The sequence below is a fragment of the Suricata suricatta genome, chromosome 12 (genome assembly GCF_006229205.1).
Source record: "Suricata suricatta isolate VVHF042 chromosome 12, meerkat_22Aug2017_6uvM2_HiC, whole genome shotgun sequence".
In the NCBI taxonomy this organism is placed as follows: Eukaryota; Metazoa; Chordata; class Mammalia; order Carnivora; family Herpestidae; genus Suricata; species Suricata suricatta.
In genome coordinates, this window is record NC_043711.1 from 76,439,785 (window position 1) to 76,457,423 (window position 17,639).

Here is a 17,639-nt window from a genome sequence, read left to right on the forward strand (position 1 = left end):
TCCAGGGAAGCTTGGGCTCTGGCTAAGATTAAGGCTCCCACTAGGGTGGGAAGGAACAGATCCAAATTTCCATCCATAGGCAGAGGACACTTGTTTTGATCTCAGCCTGAGAGAGTGAGGCATAAGTTGACAAGTGACACTTCTCCAGAAGAACCCTTTCTGGGAGTTAGACTCAGTTACATGGTCAGTCATTTTCAAGTTGGTTTTTCCTTTCTTCTTTTTTTTAAATGTATATTTATTTGGGGGTGGAGGCGTAGAGAGTGAGGGAGACACAGAATCCTAAGCAGGCTCCAAGTTCTGTCAGAACAGAACCTAATTGGGGGTTGAATTCCCCAACTGTAAGATCATGACCTGAGCCTAAATCGGAGGCTTAACCACTGAGACACCCAGGTGCCCTTCCTTTTCTCTTCCTCCCTCCCTCCCTCCCTCCCTCCCTCCCTTCCTTCCTTCCTTCCTTCCAAGAGAAAATTCTTTTAGCACAACTCAGAGTTGGGAAGTAACCGGAAGAAAATATGGGAGCTGAGGTACATGGCATCACTGACTTTGGCCCTTTGAGTATCTATGCTTTGAACATTTGAAGTCTTCTCAGTGGGCCACTCTTGAGAAACTATGATTGACAGATAATGTAGTTTATTTATTTGTTTAAATATTTTTTTCAACTACTTTGAATTTATTAAAAATACAATTTGTCAAATTGTTTTTTTTTTTAGTTTTTAAATAATTAGAAAAATGGCCCAAACTGAAAAAAGTCCTAGAAATTTCTATGTTTGGGATTACGTTTGAGGTTCACTAATGGATGAGTAATGCTTTTGAGACTTAGTAGATGTTTGTTCCTGCAGTTTTGTGAATGATGAGGTTCTGACGTGTGCACTTGTATTTGCCATTTTTAGTACAAAGTTGCTGCTCTGATCACTACTGGATGTTGGCATTTCCTAAGGTATTAACAGATACTGTGATTTCAACTACTGTCACTTCTGTGATTACTTCCTGCTCTTGGTAAACTGGTTACGGGAGAAAGCCTGCCTAGGAAAATGGGAGAGCAGCACAGGACGGGTGCCTCACACTTGCGAGGAGGGCAGGAAACGAGTGTGGGACTTTGAAGGGCAGTGACAAACGAGTGACCTTTTAGACTGAAGGAGTTAAATATCAGTCCAAAGGGACTCCCAGGGCCTGGGAGATTTCATAAGCAGAGACTGGGGGTGAGGGATGTGTGTGGGACGCAATCAAGGTGGTACCTGACAGCTTGTTAGGTTTTAATTTAGTCAAGAAAATCCTCTTATTTCAAAATCCAGGGCAGAAAAGAAGCTTCCAGAGTGCCAGGACTGCCTTTTTCTGCTGCAACAGTGCCTTTGGCATCTACCCAGCACCAAGTGCACTCAAGATATTCGCGGGAACAACAAAAAGGCAGCAGGGAGCTGCTGGGGTGTGACTGGAGTACAGCTGAGGGCAGGATGGGGAGCGGGCGCAGGGGACACTGTTTGCCACAGGGGTGTGGGGTCACCCCACCATGACCCTGCCAACCCAGGGCGCTGCGCCGAACATCACCGCCAACACCACACACGCTCACTTAGCTTGTTTAATTCTAGTCCAGATATTGAACACATACAGTTTTTTATACAAGTACATGCTAAGTTACAAATATAGAAAATATAAAGTACATGCATATTTCAAAGATCCACCGTGGATCTTTATACAAAACTATTCAGTGCACACATAAGCCTGAGGACCACGTGAAAGGGTTTTCTACGTATTAAATATTTAGTACCTTACAAAAACAGGTAGTGCGATAGATTAGATAGATGTTAACTCCTCTAATCCAAATTTCTAAGTCTGTCATACACAATATATATATATATATATATATAACGGTTTTTGTACATCAAATACCCGCACAGTGCAAGCCAGTAACATTGCAGGATGGTCATTTATCAGCTAGGTGACAATATTGAACAATTCAGACAATAATTTTACTGTAAATAACAGTAAAAGAATTCCTTGTTTCTACTCTGAATGGGTATTTCTGTCATCTGCCACCTAAGATACTTTTTGGGGATGGCCTTCCATTCTTTGATTCAAAAGCCGGTTCTAGAAACAAGGACTTGACAGAATTCTGGCTTTTGACAAGTAGGACACACCAAATGAAGAAATGCAAGCACTTCTTTTGTCTACTAATGATTTTCCTCATTATGTAATGCTCTGGGAGAACGGAATTTTCACACTGCACCTTCGTCTATGTCAAAACTGTTCTGGTTCCCAGGTAAATGAACAAAGGTTTGCCCCCAGGGTCCAGAAAGTGGTTCAATTTTTTACTTCCCTAATTCTCTGTAGTTTATGTTATGAAAGCAAGGATGCCCCGAGTGTGTGCTTTAAACGTGCAATATGGGAGCTCGCCTCCAAGGGCGCCTTTCCCAAGTGTTGGGCTTTATTTTAGTCTTTTCGTATTGTTGGTTATGTTCATTCCCTGCGAAAAGCCCCTCCGCCAGGGTCTAGTGCTGCTTGAAACAGGAGCTGCTGTGTAGCCCACACTGCAAAATGCAAGACGCTGTCCCAGTTCTGTGCAGACACAGGGGCAATGCTCTCTGGCGCGCTGGGCCTGGGCCCAGGAGCTAAGTAAGGATCTCTAGTTTTGTTTTTTGAATGAGTATCATGTGGCCTCCTTTCAAATTTGCCAGAAATGCTCTTGGAACAGGGAAATGCAGTCAGGTTCTCTTAAAATGAGTGAGAAAAATGTCCCAGGTTGCTATGAAATCATTGCTAAGAGAGGGCATTAGAGTACTGAGCTCGAGCTGGGGAAGGAGCCAGAGTTATATAGGTGAAGGTATCTGAAGGCTGTTTTGAGAATTGTTTTAGCCTCACTCTGCTGTGCTAGACAAAAAAAAAAAAAAAAAAAAAAGCCCTGTATCAACCAATGATTATTTGTTGTTATTCCCAGCCCAGCACTAGCACTGGCCCATGAAGGGCTCAATCACATGGGGCTCCAATAAATAGCATCCTGGGTCTGCTCTACATTTCCCGGGGCCATCAGTGCCAAGGGTATTAGCCTAGGGGTGAGAGAGAGAAGCAGGAATGAGACACTACCGTTAAAGGGCTGTAGGTAGACACCCCCACCCCAAGCTGTAAAAGAGGAAGAAGACCAAGATGTCGGAGAAGATGGGAAGGCCCTCCTCAAGCCACGATGAGGAAGATGAGGAGCGAGATGAGGAGGATGACAGGAGGGGGGGAGAAGAGGATGGCGCTGGCCCCTCTTTGGTAGTAGGCCTGGGACTCTTTCTGGTACTGGGTGACGCACATCTGCTCCACTACGCGCTCCATTATCTTCATGTCGGTCTCCGTGAAGTTCTCCCCCTTGGTGGTGGTGGTCACCGTGTGCTGCCTGACCGTGATATTGACGCAGTCGTGCACAAAGTTGTTCTGGCTGCTGTACTGATCCACTGGCCTGTAGTACACTTGGTTGGGGTAGCGGTCCATGTTTTGGCGATAGTAGCGGTCCTCGTAGTCATTGCCAAAATGAATGATGGGCCTGCTCATGGCACTGCCCAGCATGTAGCCGCCGAGGCCCCCCACTACCGCCCCCGCCGCCGCGGCTCCGGCCACGTGCTTCATGTTGGTTTTCGGCTTACTGGGTTTGCCCCACTGGCTGCCACCACCTTGCCCCCAGCCGCCCCCGTGGGGCTGTCCCCAGCCGCCCCCATGGGGCTGACCCCAGCCGCCCCCGTGGGGCTGTCCCCAGCCGCCCCCATGGGGCTGACCCCAGCCGCCGCCCTGGGGCGGGTAGCGGTTGCCTCCGGGACTGCCCTGCCCCGGGTACCGGCTCCCCCCGGTGTTCCATCCGCCGCCAGGCTTCGGCCGCTTCTTGCAGAGGCCCACGTCACTCCACGTGGCCACAAACAGAACCAGGAGCCAGCCGCCTATGTGGCCTTTCACCATGACGGTTTATCTGCAAAATGAGAAGGGGGTCAGCATCCTACGTTCGTGCTGGATGCACTGGGCGCTTGCTGCGTAGTGAGTGCTGGTGCGAGCAAGAGCGTCTGCTGTGGCCAGAGCCTCTCCGCTCCTCTGTGGCGCTTATGACAAAACTAACATCAAATAGTGTTAACACAGCTTTCTCCTTCTCTGAGGACAAATTTGTCCTTAAGATAATTTCTGGCTCTGTTTCCTGGAAACCGGATAGAGATGGAATGTTAGCAACGCTGCTTATGGTAAAAATAACCTCTGATTGATAAAGTGCATCTCGGGGTGCTTGGGTAGCTCAGTGGGTTAAGCGTCTAGCTTTGGCTCAGGTCAGGATCTCACGGTTTGCGGGTTTGAGCCCCACATCCGGCTCTGTGCTGACACCTCTGAGCCTGGAGCCTGTTTCAGATTCTGTGACTCCCTCTCTCTCTGACCCTCCCCTGCTCATGCTGTCTCTATCTCTCAAAAATAAATAAGAAACAGAAAAAAAAAATAAAGTGCATCTCTGTCTCTCAAAAATAAATAAATGTAAAAAAATATTAAAATAAAATAAAGGGGCGCCTGGGTGGCTCAGTCGGTTGAGCGTCCAGCTTTATTTAGCTCAGGTCATGATCTCACGGTTCGTGGGTTCGAGCCCCGCGTTGGGCTCTTTGCTGAGAGCTAGCTCAGAGCATGGAGCCTGCTTCAGATTCTGTATCTCCCCCTCTCTCTGACTCTCCCCTGCTCACACTATGTCTCTCAAAAATAAATAAATGTAAAAAACAATTTAAAACAAGATAAAGTGCATCTGGTGAGTCTACTATAGCTTTGAGCATCTTTAAGTGTGATGACTGTTGTAACCAGGCATGTCCTTGTGGGGACGCTGGAAGCAGTGCCCCTTCTGGGCTGTCACAAAGGACACTGGCTCCTGCGAGGTCTGGGGCTTCTACACGAAGCGAACTCCTTACCCACCAAGATGGGCCTTACTCCCTTGTATGCAAGCAGTCGCCTGTGGGCGCTGGGAGTGGAGGCAAGTCCCTGGCGGCTGTGCGGACTGCTATGAGGATCCTGGTATGGCCCCTTCTGGAACCTCTGAGAACTTGGTGTGGCCCCTATGGAAGTCCTGTGAGCAAGGAAGCCCCCCCCCACTTGAGCTATGCAGTAATTAAATAACTTTGAAAATCGCTGTATCATTTCTTCTTTCATCGGTGGGAATCAGTGTCATTGGGAGGGAGTCCTTGGGGACGAGGGCGGCGCCTGGCGGGGCAGGCCTGCCACAGATACTTGTGTGTGGAGGAATTCACACCCTCCGAACACGTGAGAGCCAACAAGAATCTCCTCAAAGTAATTCTCAATACAACAGTTTTTGGAAATGGGAGACATGCAGTTATTTTGCAAGCCTGCTTATAAATCCATCTTTTCTTCTAGAAAAAGAGTTGCTCAAAGCAGGGCAAAAATGGCCATGCCCACAAAATTTGTGGGTACTCAGTCACTGAATGAACTTTAGTTCAGCATTGAATGGCTTATGAGTGACTTATTTTCTCCTAATTTTGGTATAAAAGGACCAGTTTAGTTTAGGACTAAACAAACCAAGTATCCTGGATAATGATGTATGAGTTCTCTACAGAATGCACGTTCATCCAACTAAAAATCTCCTCATAGATTAAATACCTCATTTCCCCTGGCTGCTTGGTTCCAAGGGCAGAGAACAAAGAAACACACGCAGAGGAAGGAGGAGGATGAAATAAATAAATGAATTCACATCTTGTTTATGCTTCTACTATTGTTACTGGAAATCTGGTGGCCGTACATGAATAAAAATATATTTGAAAGTTACAAGACAAGGGGCGTTTCGGTTGCTCAGTTGGTTAAGCGTCTGACTTCAGCTTGGGTCATGATCTCGTGGCTTGTGAGTTCAAGCCCTATGCTGGGCTCTGTGCTGACAGCTCAGAACCTGGAGTCTGTTTGACATTCTGTGTCTCCCTCTCTCTCGCCCCGTCCTTCCCTTGCTCATGATCTGTCACTCTCTCTCAGGAATGTATAAAGAAACATTTAAAAAAAAAGAAAAAAAAAAAAAGAAAGTTCTAAGCCAAGTACAATTGCTCAGGTCATGCCAGTCAGAATTTCTGGAGGCTCTTCGGGGTAGGGGCAGGGGGGCAGGGCCTGAGACATGCCAGCTGGCCTTCTTCTTGTGCCCTCAGCAAGAGTCCCTGGTACCTAGTCTTGCACAGGCCTGTTCCCCTGGGGTATTCTCCACTTGCCCATAGGCTCCAGCTCTCAGCCTCCGTGCTGCCCACACTTCTGTTCACATACCGCAGGGAACCAGACTAGGGGAGTGTGGCCCCAGTCAACAGCTCCTGATTTAATGGAGTTTTATGCCAACAACTACTTTGTTCACCCCAATGAGCCAAACCCAGCCAACACCCTGGAGTTACTCTTAAATTTCCTCTTTCTCACAGGACACAATGAATCTACCAGCAAATCTTATCAGCTTTATCTTGAAAATAAATCCTAAATCCCAAAACCACTCACATTTCCCAAACACTATTTCTTGGTTGGGGTCTTTCAATAGCCTCCAACCACCTCCCTGCTTTTCCCCTCACCCCTGCTGTGTGTTCTCTACTCAGCAGCCCAGAGGCTCACAGGACCTTTTAATATGTAGCTCACACCATGCCTCTTCCGTTCCCCCCACCTGGCACTCCTTCATGCTCAGGGTAAGACCCCAAGTCCTGACCATATGCTAGCTGAGCCCCACATGCCTCCGGCTGCCTGCGTCTCTGGCCTCCTCCTACTCCCCAAACTCAAGAAGCACTTTCCCATCTCGGGGCCTTTGCGCTTGCTGCTCCCGGGACCTGGAAGGTTCTCTATCCACAGTTACTCATGTGGCTCACGTCTGCTCTAATGTCACCTCTGCAGGGCCGCCCACGCCACTCTAAGTCAGCACCCCGCATCCTATCCCCTTATCCTGCTTCATTTTTTTTTTTTTTTGAGAAAGAGAGCAGGAGAGGGGAGGAGGGAGGGAGAGAGAGAGAAGGGGAGAGGATCTTAAGCAGGCTCCATACTCAGTGAGGAGCCCAACGTGGGGCTCAGTCCCACAACTGTGAGATCACGACCTGAACCAAAATCAAGAGGCAAACCCTCAATTGACTGAGGCACCCAGGCGGCCCTCTAGCTTCATTTTTCTCCAGAGCAGGGATGCCTACTTGATGCCTAAGATTTATTATTTGCTTCTTGCTGCATGGGAGCATAAGCCATCCCAGGGCAGGAGTTTTGTTTTGCTCACGAATGAGCACCCAGTGCTTAAACGCAGTGCCTGGCATACGGAATAAATGCAGAGTGAATGGAGGAGTGTGGATACATCTGTTATAAAGCATAAGAAATAACCAAACTAAAAATAAATTATTACAAGAGTGAACCATGTTTATGCATTTTCAAAACACTCTTTTCTGCAATGGCCAGCTGTCTAACATCTACGATCCGCTTATATAAATGACCTCACGTGCCATCCACCACGCAGACTCCGGCTGGATGGCGACATTACCTGAAATGGCCGAGGCAGGAGGAAGAGCAGGTAGAATGACACAGAGACTGGCTTTGAACTTGCCCTGTCCAAGGCTCTAAGAGTCACAGCTCCGTAAGCTCATGCAGACATGTGAGCAGATGGTGACATCACACAGTAAAGGAGGCACAGAGAGGGACTCGGTCCTCTGGAGGCCGGGCACGGGAGGTGGAAGGGGGCACAGATCATTCAGAGTGGAAGACAGGCAGTGAGAGAATCAGCAGGACTGGGGGCCACAGGTGACTTCACGGACGTGGGGCCTTCATGTGCGGTAGAGGGGCAGGTGGGGTCAGGCAGTAAAGGGCCCCACCACCACGGTGAGCAGACATCCCCAACTTCCCTGGGGCAGTTTACACTCATTGTTCCTGGTGCTAATATTAAGAGCACCCCTTTCATCCTCAAGAGTGTCCCAGTAAGTTAGCACAGGCAGCCTATTTATAGGCATATTAAGTTGTCTGAACTTGCTCCTCAAAGTACTAGGGAGCCAGTGAAGAGTTCTGGGTTCTCCCTGCGAAAGAACATCGTGGAGAATGGACTGGGGACTCTGTGTGTGTGTGTGTGTGTGTGTGTGTGTGTGTGTACACAGGGAAACTAGTTTCAAGGCTATTGCAGTGACTGAGGTAAAAGATGGCAGTGTTGCCAGGGAAGGAGATGGTCTCCTTCCATGGATGGTCTGAGTTAGCAGGTAGCTTCTGGAGGACTTGGTGTTTGATGTGGAGGGTGAGTGCCTTGAAGGGTCGAAGTGGCACCCAGGTTTCTGGACTGGAAAACAGCATGGCCAGAACACGGCAATGTGGAGCAGGTCTTGGGGGAGGTAAATGAGGGGCTTGGCCTTAGCAACACTCTCAGCCAGCTGTGTGGGCCACGGGCACGTGTTGCAGCTCAGTGCTTTATTAAAGCCAAATACTGGATGAACTAGGCTAATCACAGAATTAGGGACAAGATCATTTTGAGATCAGGCTCAGTGGAGAACGAGAGCAACATCTAGTTATGAAAAATAGCAGCTACAGTTTGAAATATGGAACCATTTCTAAAGCTAAGTGGGACTCCAAACTTACAGGAGGTCTTGGAGAGTCTCTTTCTGTTTGTGAGAAAATTGGGAAGATCTTTTATTTAATGCAAAACTTCTCACTCCACAAATTAGGCTACCAAGATTCAGAGAAGGCAGGGGACAATAGCCATGATTACAGTGCCGGGGGGTGAACTTGCTGGGGATGGAGGCTGGGATTCTGAGTTCCTGGCTGTGCTAGGACCCTATTTCTATAAGATGCTTCCCGTGAACAGGCAGGTTGTGTTCAAGACATTAAGCACTCGTCAAAGGTCAATAGCTCTTTATTACTTAAAAAAATATTCTTAGCAGACTAGGAATAGAAGAAAACTCCCCTAACCTGATAAATGTTATGTAACAACACCAGTAAACACACTTAGTGGGTAGCCTCTGAAAGCATTTCTCTCAAGATCAGAAATAAGACAAGGATGTCCATCATCACAGTACCAAAGGTGCTGTTCAATGCCACGTGCAGAGACAAAGAAGCAGCTGGGGCAAAAGGAAGGAGAGCTAGCTGTCCATTATCTGCTATTAAGGCGAACACACAACAGAAAACCCAACAGATTCATCAGAAATGACAGGAGGCCTAGTGCTAGAGTTCAGCAAGGCTGTGGGATACAAGACCGGCCTACAAAAATCTCTACACCAAGTAATAGTCGACTAGAAAAAAAAAGATTAAAAAACTACACCTTCAAAAGGAATGGAGAAGAGAAGGGAGTCTACTGCATCGGACATTAAACCCTACTACAAAGCCATAGCAGTGGAGACCGCACAGTAGAAGTCTAGGAACAAGTCAATAGACCAACGAGAGTAGAAGATAAACCCTGAACATATACTGTGGCAGGGACTCGATGTACAATAAAGCAGGCACCACAAATCAGCAGAGAAAGGAAGGTTGTTTAGGGGACACTTCTCAGAAACCGAAGAAAAATAAAATTGGATCCCTAAAACCACACGCAAGAGGGACTCTAGATGGAATACAGACCTACCCGTGAAAGGTAAGAGTCTGTCATTGGAAGAAGACACAGGGGTGCCTGAGTGGCCTAGATAAGCGCTGGACTTTGGGTCAGGTCATGATCTCATGGTTGGTGAATTCAAGGGCGGGATTCCTTCTCTCTCTCTCTCTCTCTCTCTCTCTCTCTCTCTCTCTCTATCTCTCTCCTTTTCTTTCTCTGCCTCTCCCCTACTTACTCTCTCTCTCTCTCTCTCTCAAAAAAAAAAAAAGCTTAAAAGAATAAAGGTGTATGTCTGTTTGACCTGAAGGAGGAGTAGGGGAAGGACTTTTTTTTTTTTTAATGTTTATTTATTTTTTAATTATATATGTGGGGGGAGAGGAGAGACAAAGCATAAACGGGGAAGGAGCAGAGAGAGGGAAACGCAGAATCCGAAGCAGCTGCAGGCTCCAAGCTGTCAGCACAGAGCCTGACATGGAGCTTCAACTCAAGAACTGTGAGATCACGACCTAAGCCGAATTCGGACACCCAACTGACTGCGCCACCCAGGCATCCAAAGGAAGGACTTTTTAAACAAAAAGCACACACCAAGAGTAAGAATCTTATGACATGAAAGTTAAGGATTCTTGTTTAATGCTATGAAGAACATTAGGACAAAATTAAGAGAAGGAGCGCGTAATAGTAGACAAATATGCATTGTATTTAAAACCAACAGTCTGGAACATTTCTAGAACCTACAAGGAATTCTTGCAAAGCAGTAAGAGGCAGTAATTCCAATAGACAACAGGGCCACAAGATATAAAAACTGATAATTTATAAAAGAGGGAAAGTCAAAAGGGCTTGAAAATATTCAAAATCATGAAGAATCAGATAAAATGGGACCAAAAAAAAGTCACTTACATTTAACACTCTAGCCAAAAAGAAAAAATTAACCAAACCAAACCCACAAGAGAGCTGGATGACGCCAAGAAAGCAGGGGTGGGGAATAAAGGAACCCACATGATGATCAAAGGAGGGTAGGTGGTGTAACTGAACAGAAAGAATGAAAATAAATGATTATTCAACTCAAAAAAGGAGAAAACAGAAAACTTCAAAATAAAACATCATAGTTATATAGAAATAAGAGATGAAATTAGCACTTAATAAATAAAATCCAGAAACATGAGGAATTTTTTTTCTTTTTTCTTTTCTTTCTTTCTGAGAGAGAGGGTGCAAGTGAGCAAGGGGGAGAGAGAGAGAGAGAGAGAGAGAGAGAGAGAGAGAGAGAGAGAGACAGAAAAAATCCCATAAGGGACATTCCCATGAGGGGCAGAGAGTGAGACAGAGGGCACACGTGAGCAAGAGGCAGAGAGACAGAAAGAGAGAGAATCCCATGAGGGACAGTCCCATGAGGAGGAGAGAGAGAGAAAGAGGGGGGGAAGGGGGAAGGGAGAAAGAGAAAGAGGAGCAGGGCTCATCTGAAGTAGGGCTCAAACTTCCGAATGGTGAGATCATGACCTGAGCCTAAGTCAGATGCTCAACAAAATGAACCACTCAGGAGCCCCAGGGAATTTCTAAATAAAACCCAGTGACTTGAAAACGTTAACACAAGTACACTACACAGCGCCACATGAGGAATGGGAAAGGTAAAATCACCTTAGAAAAGGAAGGCTTTAGGGGTGCCTGGGTGGCTCAGTCATTTAAGTGTCTGACGGGCTTAAGGTCATGATCTCATGGTTCGTGGGGTTGACTCCCACATCGGGCTCTGTGCTGACAGCTCAGAGCCTGAAGCCTGCTTCTGATTGTGTGTCTCCTTCTCTTTCTGCCTCTCCCTACTCAAGCTCTGCCTCTCTCGGTCTTTCAAAAAAAGTAAACATTGAAGAAAAAAAATTTTTTTTAAAAGGGAAAGGGTAACAATCTTCTATATGCAACTGTGTTTCATGAATTAAAAATCTGAGGGATGGATTGCCTTTCTGTTAAAACATAAATTACAAATATCGACTTTAGAATTAAGTTGGCCAACAAATATTTATGGAAACTGGTATGGGCCAGTTTTTAAATACATAGAAAATTTGAATTGACATTGACCATTCATTAACCGTAAGAGAAATAAAGGAAAAAGTTGTCAAAAATCACATATTAACAATACTTACAACTTATTGATTCATTCAACAAATATTTCTTTAAGGTTATTTATTTATTTTGAGAAAGAGAAATTGGGGAAGGGGCAGAAAGAGAGGGAGAGAGAATCCCAACATGGGTCTCAATTTCACCAACCATGAGATCAGGACCTGAGCTGAAATCAAGAGGTGGACACTTAATCCGACTGGGCTACCCAGGCGCCCCTCGTTCCACAAATATTTAAGTGTCATCTAACGTTCTAGCATCATGCGAGTGGATGGAGACACATTGGTGGGTGATGTCATCTACTGAAATGTGGGAAACTGGTGGGGGGCCCTGCTTGGAGAGAAACTGAGAGATATAGTTTGGACACACAAACTTGGCAATGTCTATGAGACGTTCAGTTTAGGCAGTTATTTTAAGAATTGAGCTCAGCAGAGAGAAATGTTAGGACATCATTCACCTGAGAAGCAGCGTCTATAGCCAATGCTGGCACCCCAGCATTCCCAGTGCAGCACTCGCGCCCTTGGTCACCCAGCCTCCACCAGTATGGGTGCCAAAATCCAACAGAAAATACCACCAAACTGATTTTAGCAGTTTAGTAAAAGAAGACTATACACTGTGACCAATACAGATTATTTTACGAATGTGAGGATGACTCAAAATCAGGAAATCTATTAATAGGTTAAGGAAACAAAACCATAAGATTCTCTGCAAATATTGAAACATTTTTGATTAAAATCGACCTCCATTCTTATTTTTAAAAAGGGGCGGTGGCACCTGGGTGGCTCTGTCAGTTAAATATCTGACTCTTGATTTCAGTTCAGGTCATGATCTCAACGTTTGTGAGATTGATTGAGCCCTCTAGGCTTTTTGCTGACAGCATGGAGCCTGCTTGGGATTGTCTTTCTCCCGCCCTCTCTGTCTCTCCGCCCCCCCCACCAAAATAAACAAACATTCAAATAAGTAAGATCATGTGGGATTGGTACATGAGCAAATGGCAAAGCAATAGAACTCGAGAGAAGGTACATAAAAGATCCAAGGATCACCCCATTTATACAGGGGGATAAGAGAGTCAGAACTGGTAGGATCTAGCCTAATGGTCACGTGCCAGGGGCCAAAACGAATTCTAATCCTTAGAACGTGTTATAACCTGAAACTTAACTGGTTACACTGGGGAGTAGCACCATCTTCCCCCAACCCCACAGTCCCCGGGGAAATACCCCATCTTACCAGAGCAAAGTAGAACCTGGTCAGCTTTTTGAGGTCACTGAGCCTTAAAGAATCTGATGCAAACTTGACAAAATTCTGCAGAAACACTTTGGGATGTGGTGTTCCATGGGTACCTGGACATGGGGCCCAGGCCAGGACTGAACAGGTCACAGGATCCCCAACCTGGTCCAAGGTCAGAACTGCCTGAAGAGCTTTTCAAATTTTTATTTTTTTACAGCTTATTTATTTATGTCATTTATTTTGTGTGTGTGTGTGTGTGTGTGTGTGTGTGTGTGCGCGCACGCGTGTAAGTCAGGGAGAGGCAGAGAGCGAGGGAGAGAGAGAATCACAAACAGGCTCCGTACAGAGCACAGAGCCTGACGCAGGGCTCGATCTCACGAACCACGAGATCATGACCTGAGTCAGAGGCTTAACCACTTAACCGACTGAGCCACCCAGGCACCCGCTGGCGAGCTTTTAACAAGCAACACTGCCGGAGCCTATCCCAGGCCCGGAGCCGGTGAGTGTCTAGCGATGGGATGTGGGGATCTATAAAAGCTTCCAGGGAATTTGGCTTCCAATCAGGCTTTGGAACTAGGTCCGCACTGAACCACTTTTATAATGCTTTTTGTGAAGGGGCACATGTCCCCAGAAGTGATCACACAGACAGTTGAGCAGGAGTAAGTGCGATTCTGCTGAAGAAGAAGGATGAACAAATGGGAAAAAATTAAAATGTTCCCAACAGTAAGCCCTGCTACCCACACTACACTGAGGATTGTTTTCCAGTGCAGCACCGTCACTGGTTGGATGCCAGGGCACTCTGAATGTTTAATACACGCCATTCACAGCTGATACAGCTGCCTCGGAAGAGGAAATGAGATCTGAGAGGGAGAATGGAATGAGTAAGGTCAAACTATAGCTTAGAAAGCCTTTCACCTCATAAACCTTTTGTCAGGCTGGCTGATAGTAACCTTCAGTGTTAATTTGGTGCAGAAATGCTTGTTGTGTGATGGTTTTATTATATTAAAACATTCTTTAACGTTTATTTACTTTTGTGAGACGAGAGCCAAAGTGCAAGCGGGGGAGGGGCAGAGAGAGAAGGAGACCCAGCATCGGAAGCAGGCTCCAGGCTCTCAGCTGTTGGCACCCACCAACCATGAGATCATGACCTGAGCTGAAGTCTGTCGCTTAACTGACTGAGCCACCCAGGCGCCCCATTACATTATTTTTTAAATGGCTGCTTTCTTACATTAACCCTTTTCTCTGCAAAATCCAGCTGATTTTCCAAGGAAGGATGATGCAATAGGTAGGAGTTACATATACAGACCCAAGGGGCCTCCTGTAACGGGGCCGGTGATCACTGCCTTCTCAGACCCTTATTTTCTGACAGTTGGACACTTTCAACCTTCAGAAGACCAAAGAGATTCCACAGGATACATACATCTGTCGTGGCTCAGCTGAGCTGGGTTTACGCCTCCGAGAGGACTGGCTGCTTCGGCTTGGCTGAAATTATTCAGTTTTCAGATATATTCAGGTGTCCTTGAAAACAACAACAAAAAAGAAAAACCTAGAATTGATAAATTTAAGAACTGATTCCTTAGAAGAAAAACCCAATATATAAATTACTAACCTAATATATCTAAAGAAAAAAATGAGACAATATTTGAAAAAAAAAATGAGGTCATTTTAAAAAGCAGCAAACAGGAGTGTCTGGGTGGCTCAGTCCGTTGAGTGTCCGACTTCGGCTCAGGTCATGATCTGGAGGTTTGTGAGTTCCAGCCCCACATCAGGCTCTGTGCTGAGAGCTCAGAGCCTGGAGCCTGCTTCAGATTCTGTGTCTCCCTCTCTCTGCTCCTCCCCTGCTTGCGTGCTCTCTCTCTTTCTCTCTCTCTCTCAAAAATAAACATTAAAAAAATAAAAATAAAAGGCAGCAAACATGGCACTGAGCTTTCCCTCCTTCACACACAGAAAACTGTGGCTCTGTATCATTTTAAAAATTGAGACATGTGATCAATTAAAAAAATTGTATTATTTAGTAAAAGCAAATACTACCAAAAAAGAACATTAACATCACCTGTAACTTCCTTTAAAATGTCCATTTTTTTGTGCTTTTACTTTCAAATTTCCCCATATACATCACATTTGAGTAAATAGTGTAGAAACCTGTACTGTGACTTGTCAGTTTCCCCCACTATCAGAGGCTCCAAAATCATGACTTCTGATGGTTACATAATGCTCCTTCCCGTTAATGTGCCATGATTTTCTGAGCTACTTGCCCTGCTGTTGTACATTTAGGTTGTTTCCCAGTTGGTTCTAATTTTAGACCATTTTTCACCAATCTGTGCCTGCATATGGCTTTCTTTTTTTTCTTGTTTGCTTGTTTCTTCCATTGCAGGTAAATTACTAGGAATAGGGTTTCTGGGTCACCACTTTTAACTTCCTAATGAAAGCATTAGGGTCAGTTTCACAGAAAGTTAATTTTGGCAACAAACTTGCAAGCAGGTATCATTTCCTGTTTTATGAATGGACCAGGGGAGGATTACAAAATTAGGTGACCCTCCAAACTCTGGAAGTTGGTAGGAGGGCAGTCTTTCTAAGCCCAAAGCCCCACCACATCCTCGGAAAACTGAGTATTTAAGTTTCATGGCAGTTTTCTTCCTTCTTTCCTTCCTTCCTTCTTCCCTCCCCCTCCCTCTTTCTTTCATTTTTAATTAATCTCTATACCTAAGGTGGGGTTCCAACTCACAACCCCATGATTAAGAGTCACAGTCTTCAGACTGAGCCAGCCAGGCGCCCCCTCATAGCAACTTTCCTATAGGGGTGACTGTAATTATTACTGTTATTGTTTTTGTTCATTTAGTAGATGTAAAATGATAACCCAGACTTGCTTTAATTTGCATTTTATTGTGTAAATTGTTCATTATTTCACCATTTATCTATGATAATCTTGATATTTTCCTTTCACAAATATGAAAAACTTGTGTCAGATACACACAAGATACAAATCACATTCTAGCTCTCTGTTTTCTTTCCCTTTCCAGCTAGTTCTCTTAAAGAGCTCCGGGTGGTCACGTAGGTTAAAATTTTCCTTATTGGTGATTTTTCTTTCTCCTTAATATCAGAGAGTTCTTCATTTTTTCAGAGGTCTGACCTTTTTTGTTCAATTTTCTGTTCCTATTTTTTTTTGGGGGGGGGTAATTTAATTTGTAAAAATCTTTAATCCTATTCCACCTGGAGTTTTCCGCAAGGAAAACATCTCAGATGTTCAGCACGTGGGGAAATGTTTATTAAACCGTGATGCTCTGAATGAAAGAAAAATACGCAGCCAGGAAGATAGTCATGACTAAGGCAGGAGTCGTGTGTCCCTGGCTACCTGGCACTCCAGGCCCCACCCTGCCGAGAGCCGCGCCCACGCCCGCCCGCTGCTCGGCCCACGCTCTACCGAGGGCTGGACAGGTGGGGCCGGCTCTGGGGAGGACCTCCCGGGGGAAGGGTGCCCCTACGCGTCCGGACTCCCCTCCAGCCCAGGCCCTGGCCCCGGCCCCGAGCTGGCGCCCGCTCCCCCACCCCCACTCCGCGCACCCAGGCCCGGCGTAGGGCGTCCCGGGCCTCTGCCTGCCGGGGGGAGGGCAACCAAATGGCGAGCAGCCCGGAGCCCCGCGACCCCCTGGCGCCTCTGCCCGTAGCCGTTGGCCGGTCTTCTTGGGTTCCCCAGGCGCGTTTGCGCCGGGTGATCGCCACCACCTCGCCGCACCTTCGGCCCCTCCGGCCGCGGACGCGCAGCTCGGGGCAGGACTATAGACACCGTGGCACAGCGTCATCCCTCCCCAGGGGGTCCCGGTCGCCGCCTCCGCTGCCCCCAGACCCAACCAGGAAAGCAAAACCAGGAGGCGTCACCCCAAAACCCACGAGCCCCCTGGGGCAGGCCGGACGCGTTCCGCGCCCGCAGGGAAGCCCCCTTCTCCGGCTCGCGGTCAAGGTCTGCCCCCGCCCCCAAGGCCCCGGGTTCTCGCTCTCGGACCCCGCGGCGCCCCCGCCGCGCCCCAGCGCTCCGGACCCCCGCCCCCGCCAGGAGTCGACCAGGCGACCGGTCTGTTTACCTGCCTCGGCAGCAAGGAAGAAGATCACGGCGCCGCGGCTGTCAGCGACTGGCGCGGAGGCTGGCGACGCGCACCGCCCAGGACGACGGCAGGGGGCGGGGAAGGGGGCGGTGGCGCTCGCTAGCGGAGGTCGGCGTGTGGACCAATGACCGCGCGGCCTCAGGCGCGCACCCGGGCGACGCGAGCGGGCGGCCGGGGGTTTATGCGCGGACCTGCGGACCTGCCTAGCGCTCCCGGGCTTCTGAGTCTCCCGGAAAAGACGTGTTGGGATTCGCATAAACGCTGCCACTGGCTGATACCACCTACCTGTGTCATCACTCCCTGACGTTGCTCATTGACTGTAAAAACCATCTCTAAAAGGAATTCGGTCCCAAGCCCCAACTGGCCCGTTACATAATGGAGAGAATGAGACGTTAGGGAATGAGAAAGCGATTTCTGAAACTTTGGTAACCAGAAATTTCTAAAGAGGAAAAAAATTTTGCTACCTTGGATTGAGCCCGGTTTTATGGATTTTCGCATTCTTTTTACATTCTTAAAATTTGAGGCCTAGGAAGAACATTGGCTATCACCGGTTCTTTCATGTACTCGGTTTCTGTTGTTTATTTTATGCAAGAGAGATGATTGAGGTTATGACGCTCACAGAGGAAAATGTACTCCATTTGACAAGTCCACTCCCATCATCCGTGGTGAACAGAATGTGCCTTCTTGCCCTTTATTCCTGCTAAGAAATTAGATAG

General features: G+C 47.0%; 1 protein-coding gene across 1 annotated transcript; it reads right to left on the bottom strand.

The window, feature by feature from the left end:
- Positions 1–1,558: 1,558 nt before the first annotated feature.
- On the bottom strand, positions 1,559–17,143 carry PRNP (prion protein). The gene is made up of 3 exons (XM_029916572.1): positions 16,903–17,143; positions 14,244–14,341; positions 1,559–3,937 (listed from the first exon to the last, which is right to left on the bottom strand). The coding sequence occupies exon 3, from the start codon at positions 3,925–3,927 to the stop codon at positions 3,166–3,168; it is 762 nt and encodes a 253-aa protein (XP_029772432.1). The 5' UTR covers positions 3,928–3,937; positions 14,244–14,341; positions 16,903–17,143; the 3' UTR covers positions 1,559–3,165.
- Between the last annotated feature and the right edge of the window lie 496 nt (positions 17,144–17,639).